Source organism: Callospermophilus lateralis, chromosome 3, assembly GCF_048772815.1.
Source record: "Callospermophilus lateralis isolate mCalLat2 chromosome 3, mCalLat2.hap1, whole genome shotgun sequence".
Taxonomy (NCBI): domain Eukaryota; kingdom Metazoa; phylum Chordata; class Mammalia; order Rodentia; family Sciuridae; genus Callospermophilus; species Callospermophilus lateralis.
The window spans coordinates 94,400,050-94,422,025 of NC_135307.1; the positions used below are offsets into that span (position 1 = coordinate 94,400,050).

Here is a 21,976-nt window from a genome sequence, read left to right on the forward strand (position 1 = left end):
TTAGAGCTTTAGTGGGGAAAAATATTCCTTTAAAGGTGTGAGAGTCACTCAGGATATCTGCAGGAAAATAAAAGGAGTGAATATGTAGCTCTTCTACCCAAGCAGAAAACAGTTTAGACAGTACATGTAGATGGATTGGTTATAATTTGGATTGAATCCTGCCACTGATGAATATTCTAAATTTACTCTTATGTGAACAAGAATTCCCTATGTGTCATAATTAACAGACCAGGTTCTATGGCTCTTGAAAAAGCCAGCTAAAAAAATAGGTGCTCCACTTACATCCATAAGGTTGCTATATCCTTTGAATGAGCTAAATACCCCACATCCAAATATATTCCTCATCTCAATCTGTATTAAGATTTCAGCAGAGGGGCTGGGGTTGTAGCTCAGTGGTAGAGTGCTTGCCTACCATGTGCAATGCACCAGCTTTAGTTCCCAGCACTACATAAAAATAAACAAATAAAAAGGTTTTATGTCCATTTACAAATTTTTATATATATATACATATATATATATGTATATATATATATACACAAAATCTTAAAAAATATTTTAGCAGAAACTGAGAATACTAGGGGAAACAAAGCATCAGTGTTCATCTTATGCTGCCACATGCAGTGACCCTGTGAGTCCTTACACCTAAAAGAGGACGTCTCCTTGAAGATGAGCAGACAGAATCAAAGGGTTTCACATAAGGCTCACTATCTAGAAGTAACAGATAATGTTGTCATTTGCCTGCATTTATAAAAGATCCTGAATCATTTTATGTTCTTTTCAGATGTCAGTCATCTGTTTTAGTCACTCATCAAATTCTGACTAAACACCTTCCATTGCCCAGGCAGCAGGAAGAGCAGCAGAAGAGACTTTCTTTAGATGACAGCATAATACAAATTAATTCTTAAAAATCAATACCCAGAAGAGAATGACATGAGCGTGCCATAGGAACAAAGAGATGCAGGGCTGGCACTTGTGTCTAAACACCTCAGGCAATGATTCTCTTTGGGATGCCCTCGCTCTGGAGTGATTTTTAAGACCAAGCCAACCTCTGTGCGGCACAACCCACAGAAAGAACACTGGGAGCAATCAGCAAAAAACATTTGATGGTGAGCATGTGTTTTAATTTCGGTACTAAGGAAAGCACAGACAAACAAATTAAACAGCCAGACCAGCTCCTGAAACTACACCTGAGACAACAATCCACAGGGGCAGCCAAAGTCACTGCAGGATAAAAATAATTTTCATTGGGAGAGAGAACAGCAATGACATTTCCCTTAAAGTGCATAAATGTTCTGTGATGCCTCAAGACACACAGCTTGGAGGAGCAATGTCACTAAAGTATCTCAAAATATAAAAACCTATCAGGGATAAAAAAAAAAAAAGGTCCACAGAAGGACAATTAAATGACAGCTGTGATAAAAAATTCTTCCATAGAGGACCAACCAGAAAGCAAACACTATTTCTAAAGGCAAGTCTGAATAGATTCCATGCACTCCCCTCCTACCTGCTCATATAAATCCAACAGTTCTTTGAAGAACTTTTCCAAGAGTCACATCTTCCAGAGTCAGCTACAGTACCGCTTACCTTTCCTCTGAGCATTCTTACTCTTTTGGCATGTGATCACACTACACTCCCTCAAACTTGCTAATACATGGCCTAGAATTCCTCAGCCTTCTTACACCTTTAGAGCTCAGATTCATGTAGAGAGAACAAGTGCTCCTAACTCTCATTGAATGGAAGTAAATGGAAAATGATATGACTTGAAAAAAAAAATTAAGTGGTTACCCCAAATGTCAATGATCCCCAAATTGATATACTAGCTTAACATAACTTCTACAAAATAGTCAAAGATTTTGTAGATCTATAGACAAGATCTAAAATTTTTATGAAAAGGCAAAGGAGCTAGGATAGCTAAGACAATTTTGAAAAAGAAGGACAAAGTGGGATGAACTAGTCTACCCGATTTCAAGTTTTTTCATATAGCTACAGTAATCAAGATTGTGTAATTCAATGACAGACATGTAGATCAATGACATAAAATACAGAATCCAGGAATAGACTCTCAAAAATCTACCCAACTGATATTTTACAAAGATACAAAAGTGTGTGTGATAGTCAATTTTTCTGTCCTTATAACAAATCCCTGAGATAATCTACTTATTAAGCGAAAAGGTTTTGGGCTCATAGTTGGGGAGGATTTGGTCCATGATTCATTAGCCCCATTGTGCTTGTGGTAAGGCAGCACATCACAGCAGGAATGTGTGGTGGAGAAAAACTGCTAACTTCGTCACCAGGGAGCAACAGAGAACAAGGAGGGTGATGGGGTCCCATAATCCCCTTCCAGGGCACATCACCCAAAGACCACCCACCAAGCCTTGTAAAGGCTTTACCACCTCCCAAAGCTCCTCCCTAGGACCAAACTTCCAATGTATGGGCCTTTGCAGGACATTTAAGATTCAAACTATAGAATAATTCAAGGTGTGAATGCCTTGAATAATATAGAATATTTCATATATAGAATATTGAATTATATAGAATAATAATAATATAGAATAATTCAAGGCATTTTCCGAAAGAAATGGTGCTAGAGCAATTGAACATCGGTAAGTAACCACTGAACCTAGAACTCAACCTCAGATCTCAGATCAAAAGTATCTCAACATGAGTCAGAGATGTAAATGTGAAACTATTAAACATTTTTTAAAAGTTGAAGGAAATCTTTGAAATCTAGTATTAAGCAAAGAATCTCAGACTGAACACCAAAAGTATAATCTAATAAGGAAAAATTGATATGCTGGACTTCATCAAATCTAAAATCTTTCTCTATAAAAGAGCCCATTAAAATATGAAAGAGCAAGCTTCAGAGTAGGAGAAAATGTTTGCAAATCACACATCTGACAATGAATTAGTATTTAGAATATGTCAAATGATAATAAGCAATCCAATAAGAATCTGGACAAAAGATATGAGGACACATTTCACTGAGAAAGATATACATACAAGTTATAAATAAGCACATGTAAAGATGTTCAACATTATTGACCATTAGGGAAATGCAAATTAAAACCATAATGAGATATGGCTATATGCTAAAATTTATGAGAATGGCTAAAATTAAAAATAGGGACAATACCAAAAGCTGGAAAGGATGCAGAAAAACTGGGTCATTTATACCCAGCTGGTGAGAATGTAAAATGGTATGGCTACTCCAAAATAGTTGACAGTTCTTAATAAGATAAACATGCAAATACCATACAAACCAGAAATCACATTCCTGGGCCTTTATCCCAGAAAAATGAAGAAGTGGCTTCACACAAAAGCCTACACATGAATGTTTGTAGCTGGTTTATTTGGACCAAAAAAAACCCAAAAAACAAAAAAACGCCAGATACCCTTCAACAGGTGAATGGGTAAGCCAACCATGGCATATCTTAGCATATATTATTACTTAACTATAAACGAAATGAACTGTTTGATGCATGCAACAGTCTAGAAAAACCTCCAGAGAATTATGCTGAGTGAAAAAAAGCCAATCCCAGATTATATACTGTGTGATTCCATTTACATTCCTGCATTGACAAAATTATAGAAATGGAGAACATGTTAATACTTTTCAAGATAAAGGCGGGCAGGGGGCAAGAAGGAAATGACTGTGAGGGAAATATTGTGATAATGTAAATGTCCTATGTCTTGACTGTACCAATGTTAGTATCTTGCTTATTATGTTGTACTACAATTTTGCAGGATGTTATTGTGGGGAAAACTGAGTAAAGGGTACACAGGATCTTTCCAGGCTATTCTGGGTCTCTTATTTCTTCCCAGTTTATTTCTTACAATTGTCTCTGAGCATACAATCATCTCAACGTTTAATTTTAAAACTCCTTTTTAAAGAGTGTGAAAACTAAAACAGGATGAACATAAAGTTAACTTCCAAATATAAATTCTCCAAATTTCTAAAATATAAAGTATAGAGAATAAATGTTACAACAATATGTTATATATAACTATATATATATATGCTGCACTCTGAATGTTTGTGTTCCTTCAAAATTCATTTGCTGAAACTTAATCCCCAGTGTGATGCTAGTATGCAGTGGGGCTTCTGGAGAGGTGATTAAGTCATGCAGCAGAGCCTTCATGAATGGGATTAGTGCCCTTGTGAAAGCTCCCCAGGGAGCTGGTCTGCCCTTCTGCCAGGTGAGGATGCAGAAGATGACATGCAATCTGCTGGTGCCTTGACCCTGGATTTCCCAGCATCTGGAATTGTAAGGAATGTTCCTAAGGCATTTGTTAGAACAGCCTGAATGGACTAAGACAATCTATTAAGGTGAAGAGTTTGTTACTCCCAGTATCACATGCTAACGTGCATGTGTGTGCGTGTGTGTGTATACATAGTTAAGAAGAATTAGAGTAAATTCACAGATCAGTGTGAATACTGATAGGTCTTTATGAGAACTAGGATTGCTCAGCATCCATCTCTAGCCTCAGAGACTGACAGAGTAAAGAAGAGTCCTAAAGAGACCTGGAATTGAAGTCTAGATAAACCACTATTCTGACCTTTTGCCTTGGTGCCTCAATGACCAGTGTAAAGTATTGCCCCAGATTAAGGGAAGCTACAGCTTGATGTCCAAGAGATTTGCTGACTGGTGGTTTGAACCTTCTAGAAAAGCATCCTCTCATTTAGACCACCAAGAAAAATCACTATCTATTCTCAGAGGCACAGGACACTCAAATCAAAAACCACCTGGAAGAGCAGCCCTGATAATATTCTTTCTGTTTTCAGATGAGAAAACTAAGGCCCTAATGGGCCCACAACTTGATAGTCCTCCTTCACCCAATCACAGAGCAAGTACAAATTTAAACATAGGAAAAATTGGTGGAATGATCTAACTGGTCCCTTTTAGTAGAATGATAGGTAGTTAATGCAAACATTTAACTGAATTGAGGTTATCTTATTAGCACAAGAGTTATCCAGTGATCTCTCTACATTGCTGTCTACCACCCTGTCACCAGAAAGTCCTGTATAATGACCGGCTCTTCCCTAGAACATCCAAGAATCAGAAAGGAATTCTGATCATCTCCAATTACCCTTAATTTAAAACCTGACATCTTAAATTTTGCAAGCTGTATAGATAACATTAGTTCAGGGAGAGCCCAAGTCAACAATTTTAAAGGCTCCAAATACCTCAAAGATCCTGGTAAAATCAGATCATCCTCCTTATACCAACTCTCATCTACAGGCCATTTGGGGACTTTGTCCAGTGTCCAATTACAGATGAGATTCAAACTTCTTCAGAAAGTACCACCCCCAAGTCTTGGAGTTCAGTCTCTTGCCTAAATCTGGCCTCAGGACTTTTTTACTTTATTACAGCACTTCTAACTCCCATTCCATGTCCAGTTTGAAGTATACTGGGACCACACTTTCCCTTCTGGCCTTGCTAATATCCTGTCTCCACATCTCATGAATTTTACTTGACAGAGAAGTCATGAGCAGTTCCCACTATTATTGAAGATCTTTCCAGCTGGAAACCCCATTTTGCCATCTGGCCTTATTTTCTTCCCCCAGAGAAGTGCAGTATTAGTCGATTCTGAGAGACGGGAGCTATTCCCAACTGGTTATCTATACTTCTTACCCAATTTGAGAATGTCCCTCCTCCATGGCAGCTTGGAGGTCTTCCTGATAGAGAGAGAGATGTCTGACATATTCCTGGAATTGCTGATTTCTCTGTCTTTTTCTATTTCTCTAGCTCATGTGCCCTTGCTGTGTTGAGTGAACCTGCTGTTACTTGGAGAATGAACATTCAAAACCAAACTGAAGTCAAATAATAATATGCTACATTTAGTGCAATAAGCAAGAAGTCACCATCCTATGGGGAGGTTTCTATCCCAATCTACAACAGGCTGTATTTAGTGTTAAGCTGTTTTTGCTGGGTTCCCCCAGAAGCAGATTCTGAGACAATGATTTCAATGGATGTAACTTGTTTTTGAAGTAACTCCATGAAACACTGATAGGCGAGTGGGACAAGGAAGAAGTTAATAAATTATATTATCAAGTCTACTAACTCCATGAATAAGATTTCCATTCATTGGGGAATTTCAGGAGATAGTGCAGGATAAACCTCGTAGTTATCACAACTGGGAGGCAAGGAAGCTGGGGCCCTTATCCAACAACTCTCCATATGTCATTGGTTAAAATTTGCTTCTAAGTCCACTAACTTTGCAGCAAGTCTAACTTGCCCTGTATGTACATTAGACATGGCATGATCCCCTGCCAGAAAAATTATACAAAGCTCTCAGGCAGAGTCTGCCCTGTTCACCTGTGTTCACAAAGGACATGGAATGGATACCAAGAGGGTCTGCTAAACATGACAACTCACCCTAGCCTGTTAACTGGTTGATGAGAGACACATTTAAATGCTAGGACTCTTAAAAGGTAATGGACTTTATCCAGGCATGGTGGAGCATGCCTGTAATCCCAGCAGCTTGGGAGGCTGAGGCAGAAGGATTGTAAGTTCAAAGCCAGCCTCAGCAAAAGCAAGGTGCTAAACAACTCAGTGAGACCCTGTCTCTCAATAAAATACAAAATAGGGTTGGGGATGTGGCTTAGTGTTCAAGTGCCCCTGAGTTCAATACCCGGCACCCCAGCTCCCCCCAAAAAAGGTAATGGACCTTGACACATCAAAGTCTGTATTTGAAATCAAGAGGAAATATTTACTCCACAACATTTTTTTTTTCTTAAAACCCTGACAAAAACAGAACATACTATAAAGAGAACGTGTTTTCTCACTAAGAATTAGAAATGGAAAAAGGTCCCTAGATTTTGTTTTTGTTTTTGTCTTGGTGATGGTTGAGGTATTGAGAGGCTGTTTATACAGATATAAACTTCAACTTTTTAAACAACTAATGACTCACCTCCTTTTCAACTCCCACAATTCCCTAATTCACTGCTGTAGATACCACACTTTAAAAAAAAGTAGAACAAGAAAAAAAGCACAGGCTTTTTATGATGAACTATAGACATTTATTTGGCATCATAGGTTGATGATCATAGAAAAAAGTGGCAAAACTCTGAAAAGGAGTTTTTGTGCTTCATGACAAATCATCCCTAGGAACTGCCATCAAGGCTTCCCAAATTTTCTTCTTGCAAAGGCAGGGGTCTTTTGAGTTTTAAACAAGTTTTTAATCAAATTCATATTTCAGTACCACAAGGAAAAATGCTTTGTTTTCTTGAGCCAAAAATGGTCAGTAAGCAATCATTTCATTGAGCATCTTTTACAGTGTTTACGTTGGAGATACAAAGATGAATAAGGTCATACCTACATAGAAAGTCATAATCCTTATATTATTCATGTAACTATGCCCCATAGGTAATTTTCCTATAAAGAGTGAAGAAGGAAATGCGAAGCCAGATTGAGGAAAGCCTTTCCAAGTGTTTTGGGCAAAGCAGACAAGGCAGATGTTCTAGTGAAAAAAATGTATTGCAGGCAAAGAGAAAAGCCAAAAGCAAATTTAGGAGAAAATAGGGCATAACCACATAAAATAATATTATATATAATGACATGATAGACTCACTAGATCTGGAGCCACAGGAAGGAGATATCTGACCAGATGGGCAAGTGCACATATTTGGCCTCGAACAAAATCCATCCCCACAGGAATGCCGGCAAATGGCTGTGAATAAAACCAGAGGTCTGTCAGCATGTAGACTGAGCACACGCTTAACTGCAGGGATCCAGTACTCAACTGAAGGGCCCAGGGCTCTCAGGCCCCTCACTAACTCCACTGTTGGAACATAACCTTAAGTCTCAGGTATATTGACCTATAAAACAAGTCTGCTGGACTAAAACTTCCTTAGAAGATGGTAGCTCCTTTACCCTGTTAGTGGTCCTCAGTCTCTCTCTACTTACTCAACAGCACTCAATCTATCAAAAGCCCAGGACTGGCTATGAAGGGAAAAAAGAACCAAAATCTTGCACCTAAATATATGCTTACAAGAACTCCATTTTTTACTAACTTTATAATTTAATGATTAAAAAATTGCAGTAATATTCTTGGGAGACAATTTTACTGTTAAGTGTTTAATGTTTAATTTTTGTCCGGTTCTGAATGACATTGATAGTCTGAGGGGAGAATCTGGAATCCACTGCCCTAGTTCTAACTCCCACTAGGAAACCCTTCATCTCTTAAGAGTTTTATATTTTCATGCCACCCAAAGACCAATGTCATGCTGGTTCCAAACTCTCTGCTAGTGGTCCGAGGAGTAAGTTTAAATAATATATTCTTGCATAGTCCTGTGAGAGGCATGCATGATGTGCAGGCTAAAATACATTAAGTTTAATTGCATTAAACTCATTAAGTCCCAAGTTTTCATTCTGTAAACATAATATTCAAATATTGTTTCAAAATTACCATAAGTGGCATATTTGTTGCTTAGTTTAAGTTTTTGTAGGTATTTCACATCTGGGACGATGAGACAGAATGGGTTAAAACACAAAAAGACCTTAGGATGGAGAGCAGAAACTATTATGAAATAAACTGTCAAAGAATTCTATAAACATTTATTTCAGTACCTGCTGATAACATTTTTCAGAGAATTCTACAGATCACTGGGAAACGGTTTTGTTATCAAGCTCATTTAGAAAATTCCAAATACCATTATCTCCCCCTCCTAGTGATTCAATTTTGATCTTAAAATGAACCACATTATGCCAGATGAATAACATAACTTTCTAGTCAGAGTCAAGAATTGGGAATGGATAAACTTTTTCAGGTTACCAAGCAAATTGGCACATGCCTGTAATCCCAGCAACCTGGGAGGCTGAGGCAGGAGGATCATGCATTCAAACCCAGCCTTAGCAACTTAGCAAGGCCCAAAGCAAGTCACTGAAACCCTTTTTCTAATAAAATATAAAAAAAGGCTGAGGATGTGGCTGAGTGATTAAGTGCCCTTGGATTCAATCCCTGATACCAAAAAAAAGAAAAAAAATGCCTAAAAAATTTTTTCTTCTCTTCTCCATACAACACTATTATGGCCAATAAGGTGGACCTAAGTGACTCCTTAATGTTCTTTCAGCTCTATATTTCCTCATTATACTAATGGGATTTCCTGAAAACTAGAATTTATTTCACAGGAATAATGTCTGTAAAGGTTCATGGGGGGAAGACACCATCACTCATTTGACTTAGTGTCTCCATTAAATAGTACTTTGTCTGGCATGTGATCTGTCACTCAACACTTGCTATTATGAGAATATGGAGGTTTTTCATATAGTGGAAATCAATAAAAGAATGTCTGACGCCTCTGGAGTTCTTCCTTAGTCTTTCCCCTGATCTTTCCTGGATTCTCTGTCCCCTTTCTTTCACCTTTGTCTAAGAATTAGATCTGCTTCTGATTACCCTAATTCAATGTGCATGGTATGGGGAGACCTGTGGCCTGCTGTGGCCAACAAATTTAGAAATTACAATAAGAAAATCAGCAATGATACCCTTTATCTCAAAATCAAAGTGATTACATAGTCTGTGCATCCAAGCACAACATGTGCAAATGACATACAACCTCCATCAAAGTATCTCTATATCTTTAAGCTCTATATCTCAGTAATATTCTAAAGGATATCATCAAGTTAAAAGTGTGAAAATACTTTGACAAAACTAATGCAATCCCAACCTGGTTCAGAAAAAAAGAAAAGCTTAAAGTTGAAAGGTTCAACTTTAAACATATTAATGGCATGTGGTTACAAGGGAACAAATTCTAAAGGTCGTCATACAACCGAAGTAACAAAAGAACAAGCAAAATGATGTGTACTTACGGACAATACACTGATTTCCACCAGGTAAGGTTTTCCATCCAGGACAACAATAAGCATTATAACGTGATCCACATACATTAGGTCTGAAACAAAAACATAAAATTCCATACTTTTTTTAGAAGAGAAGATATGACTAAATAACAAGGAGGTAAAAATCCTTAAATTAAAAAGCAGGATGAATCCTGGTAAACAGAGAAAATAAAATCATGGCACTCAATGCTAGCTTAGTAGTTTGGGACATTTTATCATAATGATACCGATAGAGATATCCCTTAATATCATCTATGTTTACAGTACATCAAGACAATAAAATCCAGAGATGCAAAATGCAGTGCATCATATGGTAATACACAGGTGTAAAAATTCATGTAGCCACAGGAATCTAATTTAAACAATACAATTTCTACCAATCTGGTTTTAAAAGGTCATAATAAAATCTACTGCACATAAAGATCTAAATTTCTACTCTTTCAAACTGGGTATATTTTTTTTCCTATGGCCCAGCTCACCTCTAAAATGCTACCACATTCTTACTTTCACCAAAATTACAGGAATGCAAACTCTTAACATCAGTCAGAAAAAATAAAGGCCAAAACTTGTAAATATATATATATATATATTTTTTAGCAAAAGTTTGGAAACACAATTGCTACCAGCAGTTACAGGAAAATAAAATCAGTGTCACTCTGGGGTTCTTGTTTACAGACAGCTCATCACAAAATGACTTAGAGCACAGACTCCATTCAGAATGCAGATGATCCATATTTAACAATGTCAGGGAACAACTGGGTAAAGATCTGGCTACTTCTTCACTGGAAAGTGAAACACAATGTAACACACAGAGACTCAGAAGAAAATGTTCACTTTATTCTGCCGCATCCTTTGAGCCTAAATGCTGAAGCTAGCTGTTGAAGGTCAAACGTTTTGCAATCAATTTCACAAACCAGAGGCTGTTCCAAGGTTTGCTAGCATAAATACTGTAGTTCCACAAGCATAAGCCTCTAAACACAAGATCATAGCTAAAGTATATTTCTCAGTTGAGGGGCACTCACACATTCTCCCTCCACACGCAGACCGTAGGCAATGGCATGGAGCCCTCCTGCACTTCCTCTGAATTCTCCTTCCACCTCATGCAGGATTGAAAACCAAGGTAAGGTCTTTGCTCTGTCCTTTACTCTTTTCATAGCCCAGAAAGCCTGGATCACTGTGCAGCACACAATATACACATACATGGTTCAGACTGACTGATGCCAAGATCAGAAAGAGAACTAGGAAGGAAGACAGAGGTGCCAGGGAAAGGTCCCTAACTCCACGCCCAGCAGCCTGGGGCTGCTCCAATGTAAGAGGGGAAATAACTGGAAAGAGGCTTAATATGTGTATGACTTTAGGGCCTCTCTGAGTCCAATTTTATTTTCTGCACAGATCAGGATAATAAAATTTTTGCCTTGTCTACTATGGGAGACCATCGTCGCACGTGACTGAGTTCACTCCCCAGCTGGGTGTGAGGCGCTCAGTCGTCTACATGCAAGGTTTCATGTGTGAAAAGGACAGTGTGTGTGCAGCACAGATGATCATCATGATGGGATCATCTTCCAGTCTGAGCTCGTCCTCTCACTCAGCCAAAGGAACTACAAAGGATTCTATCGGAGAAGCATTGTATTGAGGATTCTAAGCCAATGGTTCTCAACCCTTTTTCCATCCTGTGAAAAAGTAGTTTCCCAAACATCAGTGTCCAGAACTTCCTGGGCAGACTCAGAATCCCAGAAACAGAAGTGAGAGAAGATAGGGTAGAAGGATAGGGCATGTGCCTGAGACACTCAAAACTTCCAAATTTTATAAAATTTCTCTCAATTTAAAACAATAATCCTGGCCAAAGTCAACTGCCTCAAACCTTCCCACCAAAAGCCAGTATAACAGTTCCCCTGGATCCAGTCCAACCCCAAAGCAAATCCTGGAATCGCTTCACAGAACCCCTGGGCCTTCACAGGGTGCCCTGTGGCTGCAGTAACTATGTTTTTCAAACAAAAATCAGGTCATATTGTCTGACAAAAATGAGCGTATTTATGGAGTAACAACACATATAACAGGGTGAAAAAGCTAACAGAAAAGGGTCACAAATCAGTCATTTCAGTCCTCCAAAGTGAGATATGCATAAGAATTCCCAAAAGTACCTGGAAAATGATAGTACTATGAACTATAAACCATCTTTATTTTTTTTGCAGTGTTTAGAATCAATTTACAGCCAAAACATGGAAGATCTTACAATTTATTATAGTTACAAAATAAAATTTCACAGTGTAAAAGCAATGACACAGATAGATGAACAAACTAGAAAATGAGTTAGGAGGAGGCAGGGGCAGTTGACCCAAGAAAGAGTTTATTACATAGTGTTTTAAAATACCCAATAAGTAAAGTTCCTACTGCAATTATTTTAAAAAAATTAAGAAGAGAGAAAAAGTATAGCTCTCTTGGTGATAAGTCCTCACCTTTCATAGCAATGGGTACTGTTTAAGTCTAAACACAGAAGTACAAGCATAGTAGATGGTGCAGTAGAGATAAAAAAGAAGAACTCAAAATAGAAAGGATTAAAACTAGCCTTAAATGACGAGAACCAGGAGAGCAAAAGGAGCTTTCTTTTGCTTTGTCATCTAATGCCCATCCACAAAATTTGTGCTTTTACACTTCTACATCCATATTTTAAGGCAACATTACTTTAAAGTATGACTATCTTATCTTTCAAACAGAATGCTTTCACACAGTTTCCCATTCATTAGTATATTCCATTTTCATTTTACCCCACTTCTTAAAATTCTATATAATTTTAGATTGTGATGGTGTTTGTATCTCTGACTCTTTCATTTTATAACTTTATCTTTTCTAACTAGTGATATATCATTTAATTTTCAATTGTTTCAATCAACAATATCATATGACAATGACTTTTACTCTCCTTGACACTCATTCTTTAGCAGTGTTAAACACTATTACATTGTGTGGCTCAACAAAAAGTACTAGAAAGATGTACAATTTCTCCCCTGCTAATTTTGGTCTTCAGAACTGCAAACTCACGGAACTCATTCAAACAAGCTGGGTGGCATTTCTTTCTACAGAAAGAAAATAGCTCTAATTCTAGAAATAAATGAATGTCTTATTTAAGTTGGAAAGCAGTAAAACATGTAAAGTCTGAAGGAGACATGCTGGATTATTTCCATTATAAAAGACTTTATTCTAAGATTTCAGTACAAACAGCATTAACAAAGAAGATAAATTTTTAATAAAGTTACTCTTTTGTATAAATCAAAGTGTATCATTCACACCATTTTCTCTTCCTTTTCTCCTCAAAAGCCATCTCCACCAACCCATTCCCCCCAAAAAGTCAGAGTTAAAACTCTGCCTAGGAGCAGTAGTATTTAGTAAATTAAAGAATTAAAATTCAAAGGGAAAAGATTTTTGCCTGCATGAGGATTTGAACCCAAGGGCACTTAACCACTGAGCTACATCCCTAGTCCTTTTCTATTTTTTATTTTGAGACAGGGTCTCACTCAGTTGTTTAGGGGCTCGCTAAATTGCTGAGGCTGGCTTTGAACTTGAAATCCTTCTGCCTCAGCCTCCCAAGCAGCTAGGATTACAGGCACGCGCCACCATGATTGGCAGGGAAAACAACTTTGTGCTAAATGCTAAAGATACTTTCCTTCATCCTCATTGCAACTCTTTGAGATAAGTTCTATTGCTATTATCTTTTACACTGTGGAAACTATGGCTTAGGAGGGATAAACTAAGTAGCCCAGGTCCCATAGCTTGGAAGTACATAATGGGGCTGGGAACTCAGGAAACCTGAATTACATTCTTTATACCACTATGTCAGGGCAGAGATTCATTTTAAAAGACAAGATGATATTTCACCCACTAGCATTTGTAATGACATGCATAATAAAAATTACACAACATCCATCAATAGACTAAAGATAAAGCATATTTTTGTCTTTTTAACCTGTATTCTAACAGTCCATGGGGCAAAGGAGTTCATATTACACTTTACCACTGTTACATTTTTTAAAATAGCCAAGTTTTCATCTGTAACTTCTCTAACCAATTACTTTGAATTTTGTGCTCTGTAACAACCCAACTCCATCACTCTGGGGGATGGGTGAGCCTCAACAGGCTTGATATTTGGATCTGGTTCAGACACAGCACTCAGAGGTTGTGTGGGCTAACTAAAGCCTCTCTCGATGGAGCAAACAGCTGGGCTGTACCACATCTGACCACATCATTGCAAGAATTGGCCTCTGTGCAAGATGTCTGCAGCATGTCCACATTCCTTAGCCAGAACCCACTTCTGCAAGTTTGGCCTCTCATACAGCAAGATAGCCTTTCTGCTTCTTCTCCCAAGTGCAAACTCCTTTTCAGACAAGGTTGGGGTAATAAAAACAAGGTCGGGGGCTCTTATTTCACATGTGAGAGTTTCCCAGGCTGTGTAGTGATTAAAACCCTGGGCAAGAAGAACACTAAGCATCAGATAAAGGCTAATGAGGTTGACCCTGCTCCATGAGTAGCCTGCTTTTTGATCTTTCAGGGGAAAATGACAATTGACCTCGAGTATAAATGTGAAGGGATATCAAAATGCATAGTCCCTCACAAAAGAAAAAGCACCCCAAACCTCATGTAATGTGTCCCAAGATAATACCTTAATAACCCACTATTCCAGAGTGAAAACACTTTCCAATGACAAAAATGTGATAGGTCACAGGACAATTATACGACCAACACATATGGGCTCTATATATTGTTAACTACACATCATGATTTTGGTTTTGACAAACATTTATCAAGATTAAAAAAAAAATAGAAAGAAAATCCCTGAGTTCTGTCTGCTGAAGGTTCCTATAATTCTTCAACAGACTTTGCAAATCCACCCCCACCTTTGTTTTAACACCTTCATTCTGGTCCTCTTTGCTAAAGGCAGAGGTCAAGTCTCTCAGCAATGATTTGAATACCACGTGTGACTGTCCCAGCCCATCTGCCAGTCACAACAACTAGAGGAATAAAACGTCAAAAACCCTGGTAATGAAAACAGCTTCTGTGGCCTCCTCAAGCTTCAGCTGGGCTCTGTAGATCACAGACTCAGTTTTGGATTGTCTGGCTCAACACTGGCGGGGACGCAGACAATCCTGGTTTTCTACTTTGAAGATGCAAGCCAGCCAACCTAGCTAGCCTACTTCATGCAGTTTTTCTTAATAAAAAAAATCTAAAAAGGAACGTAAAGAATAGTTCATACTCTGGTTTTCCAAAGTTTTATTATTTCCTTGCTTTCTCCATCACCAGTAGACTAGTGACTTCATTATCATTTCCTCCAAACCAAGAAGAATCTGTTTTTTTACTCTTTTCTTCCCTCCCTCCTTTCCTCACCTCTCCTTTTCTCTCTCCTTTGTCCTTCTCTGATTCATTCATATTCTCCCTCTCTCTCTCTCTCTCTCTCTCTCTCTCTCTCTCTCTCCCCTATCTTCAGTGCCTATTTTCAAGACATATAGAATCAAATGTCTTGTTACCACCTTGAACTCACTGTATCCAGCTTTCCGTGGTTCATCTTCCTGTGTAATCAGTAAGTTCATCACCACACACACAACAGGTGCACAACTGATCAAGTACCTTGCCCACAAGCATAAAGCCATTAGCCAATCAATGTTTAATGAGAACCTATTATGTACCAAGTACTCTGTCAGATAAGAAATGAAAGTGACTAATAGCACATCTAATTCCCAGATCTTGGTTTCTAGACCAATTTGCCACAAAAAGTACCAGAGATACTGGGAGAAACAACCAATTCTAAGACTGGAAAGGAAATACACAAGATGAGTCTATAGCATCTTGCAGTTACAGAGAGTAAGGGAGTGCTCCACAAACAAATACTCACAATGACCAGAAAGTGGCAAGGGACAGGAGCCAAGTAAAAGAACTCTGGATGCCCAGAGCTAGAAATTCTGAGCAATAAAATCACAAAAGTAACATTGGATTGCAGACCAAATTAGAAAATACATATCCATGAGTTTATGCTCATAAATAAATGATTGAATAAATGTATAAATGGGAGAAAAGTGATGAATCTCCTGTGCTGGTGCGTTGGAAAGCCTGACGGTCTGCCTTTGAGATGATGAAGCACGACTCCTACTCCTTACATGTGGGTTGCACATTCTGATGTCCATCCAAAGAGCACAGAATGGAAAGGAGAGAAAAAAAGCAACATTACAGAGGAGAAACCGACGAAGACTACGTCAGTCAGGTGATCCAGGTTTACAGCAACAGTAAGGTCATTTTGATACTATAAACGCTGCAGATGATGTGATGAAAGTAGAGCCCAACCTCGGTGGTCTTCTTCCCAAAACCCATAATCCCAGTTTAATGGTGACAAAAACATCAAAGAATTCCAATTAAGGCTCATTCTACGAAATTTCTGACCAGCACTCTACAATACTGCCAAGGTCATAAAAAAAAGGACAGTCTGAGGAACTGTCAATAGCCTAAGAAATCTTCACAACTAACTATACTATGGCATCCTCAAAATGGGACCTTGAACATAAAAATGACATCAGGGGAAAAACTAAGAAAATGTGAGAATCAAGAACAGACTTTGAGGGCTTGGGTTGTGGCTCAGTGGTAGAGCGCTTGCCTCACATATGTAAGGCACGGGGTTCAATTCTCAGCACCACATATAAATAAATGATTAAAATAAAGGTCCATCAACAACCAAAATATATTTTTTAAAAAAGAATAGAGTTCAAAATAATGAGTATGTATCAATACTGGTTCACAACTGTGACAAATGTACCATGGTAGTATAAATACTAACAACAGTGAGCCCCAGGCAGGACCTCCACCCCACACATGGAGAGAGCTGAGGAAACCGAAAGCTGAAAAGAGAGTTCCCCAAATCTGGGAGGTCAATTTAAACTGACAGCCAATTTAAATCCTGTCAGAATCTTTTATAGGAGACTGGAACATGTGCTTCTATGTGTTTTTCTTTGAGGGGGGGTGGATTTAAAGCTCAAAAAGCCATGGGGTGTACTATAACAGGAAACAAGACATTGAACCACCAAGACCAGAAACACAGATGTTTAAAGAACGTCTGTGCCCAGCAAGTCCTGACTCCTCTGAGGCATGAGGCACTTCATGCTTCTGGTCGCTGGATTAGACATCACTAAGAACCCAGGATTCTGCTCAGATGGATAAACCACCTGAGTGGCTCCCACAAAGTCCCTAATAGCAATGATTTAACTTGCTGGCTGACTTTGCCCTGGACCTCCTTTCTGGAGAAGGGATCTGTCTCTGGCCTGCTAGCATCTTGACTGGTTGTCAAGGATGTAAAAGGTGCTCCCATTAAATATATGGAGAGAGGTGTTATTTATTTCCAAGTTGGAATACTGTTTGACCCTTTAGGGATGAGAAAAGGCTGCCTCGAAACAAAACGAACACACACACACAAAATGGCACATCTCAGATTTGTATTTCTTGAACATCTGAGAAAATCTGACCAATGACATCACAAACATGGTGTTTTGAAGAACTGCTTCCCAGAACTCTGCAGCCTTCCCTGACTTTCCCCATGAGTTCAAACTACCATGACATTTTCTTTGACTGGGATATTTGCTTGCTCTATTTTATTCCAGCCAAAGCCACAATCTACTTTTCCAAAGGGTAGACAAAATTAGAGAAATGATTAAAAACACAAAACAAGTGAAGCAGGGGGCGAAATTCAGAGCTTGTGCAGTGAGGCAGGTTGGGGTGGTGTCATGGAATTCACTGCCCCCTCACCTCCTTGGTACCCCTCTCAGAAGCCATGTGGGTTTGAAACCATGATTCTCACCACTTCCCAGAAATTCTCAAACCAAGAGTTCTGTCCGGGGACATAATATCTTTTGAATGTTCTGGCAGCCTCAGGAAAACCAGCCAATGGGGTCAAGAGTAGAGGACAGAAGTGGGTTCTCAGGATCTAGGAGTGCAAGGTGATTGGATATGTTAGTTTTGAATATTGGCAGCTCCCAACTGACAAACAGGTAAGCTCTAAAATGTCATTTCTACACATTGGTATTTAGAAGTATTGGAATGGCCTTTCCAACAGAAACAATGTTAATAGGTGGTGGTTTAATCCCCACGCTAGTCAAATAGCGGTCTCTAGGCTACATTATCAGCTAAATAGGTCATTGTGGGCTGGGCTGGGAACCTGACCACAACTTAAAATGTTGTTTTATGGGGAACATTCCACAGCAGGCAATCTGAAGGAAACTTGGCCATGAAAACCCACCATGCCTCAGCTGTAGTAAGCTGCCCAGTGATCTGTAGAACCCAACACCTTAAACTCAAGCAACCCCACACAGTCCTAAGAGGACAGCCAGCCCTAAGTACAACACTCTCCCCAACCCCAAGCAGAAGACCATTATGGCCAATATGGAATATCCATAAGCCCATAAATTAGGGACTGAAAAAGTTGTAGGATGTTCTAAACTTCTAAACCTGATTTATTTTAAAGACCAAAAGATCCCACCCTGCCAACAACTGTAATACAAAATCAGCACCCAGACCTAGCTCAAAGACCAAGAGTTTAGTGAATTATTTCCTAAAAGAGTGGTTTCCAGATGAAGCAAAGAAGTCAGTCAGTTTTGAACCTTATTTGGTGGCTTCATTCCAAATTATTCAAGCATTTCAGATCCCCTGGAACTGGATAATTACCCTCTTTTGTAATGGGGGTTCCTTAAAGAGAGTTCAGATTTATCTTTGTAACCTCAGTTGCTGACACAATATCTAAATCTTAAGTGGTAAGTAAAGATTTAGGGTTTCAAACATACTTCCAACTAAGACAACATATGCAAGCAAGAATTCTATCACAGTAGTATTTAATTTACTGGAAAGGTTTATAAGAAATAATAAAGGAAAAAGATAATTACTAGTAAGAAATCAATATCATTTCATTCACTGTGTTTTAGTTTTAGAAAATTAAAATTAAAAAATCAAATGCAAAACAAAAGATATCCATCAGTGGAATACATGAAGTCTGAGAGTGTAATTCTTCCACATTACAAATGTATCACTTAGAAACTTATATCTCAAAAGCCTTCCATATTTTGTAGCTCAAACTCATGTATCTTTTAGCTCAGACTTTACTTCACAGCTGTCAACAGGCAACAGATCTTTTAAAACATTTCTCTACCAAACCCTTTCATCAAAGCAGAAATAACACTGTTGCTAAGAAACTAAAAAGTAAAAAAATAAAGAGAGAGAGATCATTGATAAATTTTAAGTTTCTAAAGAGTCAGAGAAAGTTGGGTAAAAGCATAGAGCTTTGGAGGTCATTTCACTGAAATTAGTATTTCCTAATATTAGGGGTATAAAACTTGACAAGCTTTTTTTCTAATTTTGCAATTGGAACTAAGTTGCAAACATTTATTTCTAAACATGCAGATATCTGGAAATTTTTAAATAAAATAACCTAAATGTGAAGGAATTTAATTAAGTCAGTAGTTTATCTAGTCCATGTGAAGTCATACTGCAAAATAAAAATAATTAGCCATTCTCAAAGAGCTTTATAATTTACAAAATGATCATGCAAATTTTCCCCAAAACCCTATCAAGAAAATGTATTGCTGTATTCATTTTCAAATGAAGAAACTGAAAAGCAGAGAAGTGAAGTAGTCTTTTTTCTGCAAAGGTTACCCAAAGGAAACATGTCCTAAATCACTAATTTAAAAAAAGAGAATTTATGAATAAAACATTCCAAGATTGGTGCTAACGATTTTTAGATTGAAGATCAGAAAGATGTTTGCATAAATACCTCAAAGAGAATATGTTCTCTTTTTTATAAACTCATTTGTACAACATTTTTTGTGCTCTGGTTTTCCTTTACCAGATCTGCAAAAAATAAAAAATTTAAAACAAATATTACAAAATATATTGGGGGAGAGAGCTGATCCTGAGTTAGCTTCTGCATAGTGAGAATCCTCTTCTGCTCCCTCTGATAAAAACACCAGTCATCTCTTAACATGTCCAGTGTTTGAAGAATGGGGAGCAATATAACAATTAAAATGTAGATACTTTGAAACCTACTCAGAGCCAACCTTGAAATATGTGCTGTACATTCCCTTGAACATGGGTGTGTCTCATCTTTTGAAAAGTAGTTTCTGAAGCAAAATCATCAGGCAATACCAGCAAACATCTGAGATAGCCCTGAAGACAATGAGTTGCACAAAGGCCAAAAGCCAAGGTGACCCAGATGGTCCTAAAACCACCTCCAGTTTCACAGTCTGAAACTTAAGGAAGAGGTTGCTGCAACCCTGCTCATCCCCATCACCAACATAGCTCTTTCCTGAAATCCAGCCCAAAGGATTTCCCTCTCAGCCTTAGTGGTGCCAACACTGTCCTCTCAACACCTTTCCAGCTCTGGGAATGGTGACAGTGTTTTGTGTTTCAAGCTATAATTAAGTAGAATGAGTGCTAAATGCCAGCGCAAGCTTCAACCTAAGGAGAGCCTAAGGTGGATGCTGTCACTGTCATCTGCCAGGTCTACTTCCAAATGTACCTATGATGTTTCCAATCCTTTGCAGCAGCCCCTGACAACAAACTAAAATCTTGTTCTCGAAAACAGAGAGTTTTATTGCACTTAATAGAAATGAACCTGGCCTTAGGGGACCACAGTGACCTTCCATGACATGAAATGCATGCAGACAATGCGCCTTTCACACACACACACAAGCACACACCAATCCTCACCAGCACTCAGAGAGAAGCTGCTGGGGCACCGGGTGTACCACTGGTTTTCAGAACCTTTCATTTGAACTGCTAAAGTTATATTCAGTCCAGTTTCTTAAATAAATGAGCATTCCTGAGGAAGACATGCTGAAATGAGGGTACAAACATTCCCTTCTGAACGTTAGAAGATCTGAAGATATCTTTTTCTTTCCACCAGTAGTGCAAATTTTTACCAATTTTTCATAATGTCCTTGCCTGGAACTCCTTAAAATAACACTGAGTGTTTCCATCTCGACTTGCATAAAATAGTGTAGGATAAGGGCAGAGTTATAGATCTTTGCAGAATTATTTCCTTCCTTGTCTGCTCCCTCAAGTGTCAGGACCATTCTGTGTGAATTGTCCACAAGTGTCTCCCTTATAATAGCCAGCCCTTCCTATTAGACATTACCTAATTTTTCTACAACCCTCAAAGACATGGATCAGAAAAAGCAGACCCAGCAGCCCTGCAGACATTGCTGGCTGTGAAACTTGGGTGTAAATTCAGAACTAGGTATAAAACTTTACAGCGTAAGTAAATAAATAGTGAAAAACTGAATTAAAATATTTCCACCCTGGGGCTTTAATAAATTAGTGAGTTTAGGCAATGATCACCAATGGCTGCTAAAGTCACAAATAGAGAAACTAGTGGTTGTAAATGTGCCTCCAAATGAAATGACACTCTCCCCTTATCAAGATTCTGAGATGGATAGAGCTTTTAGCCATAGCTAGCAATTCACAACACACACAGGAGACCAAGGAACATGGTAAGCTCCACGCCAGAGGAGTGCAGTTGTCACTGGATTGTGAGAAACTCCACAGCAGTGTACCCAGGTGTGGCCCAAGGACTGGCTAGTGCTGATTCACACACTAGATATTACTAGTCTTTAATGAGAAAAGGAATATAAGTAGAATGTAAATTATTTTATTGCCTCCTTCATTGATAAAGTCTTGCTATGGAAAACACATCAGCTGAGCTAAATAGTGCACCTAGTAAAATATTGAATTTACATCTATGCACAAGTTTCTTATCTTCTTTCAGACTGGTGACAGTTTGCAGACCCACATCTTGAGAAGCACTGCTCTACAGGACATGACCAATTTCTTCAATAAATAAATTATAAGGCAAAAAAAATGTCAATCTATATTTTTAAAAATTTTAAAAGATATCAATCAATTACAAAATACGGACTTCATTTGGATCCTGAATTGAATGAACTATGTCAAGAAAATCAAATAAAATTTATGAATCAGGTGCAGCATTACACACCAGTAATCCCAGTGGCACGGGAGGCTGAGGCAGGAGGATTGCAAGTTCAAAGTCAGCCTCAGCAACTTAGTGAGGACCTAAGCCACTTAGCAAGACCCTGTCTCAAAAAATGAAAAAGGTCTGGGGA

General features: G+C 38.4%; 1 protein-coding gene across 3 annotated transcripts in view; it reads right to left on the bottom strand.

Moving 5' to 3' along the window:
• Positions 1-21,976, bottom strand: part of Fbn1 (fibrillin 1) — a 223,145-nt gene that overhangs the window by 184,216 nt on the left and 16,953 nt on the right. For all 3 annotated transcript variants that reach the window (XM_076850756.1, XM_076850757.1, XM_076850755.1), the window contains exons 3-4: positions 9,810-9,892; positions 7,573-7,671 (exon numbers count right to left, since the gene is read on the bottom strand). In XM_076850756.1, coding sequence (XP_076706871.1) covers positions 7,573-7,671; positions 9,810-9,892 — 182 coding nt within the window. The remainder of the gene's footprint in view (positions 1-7,572; positions 7,672-9,809; positions 9,893-21,976) is intronic.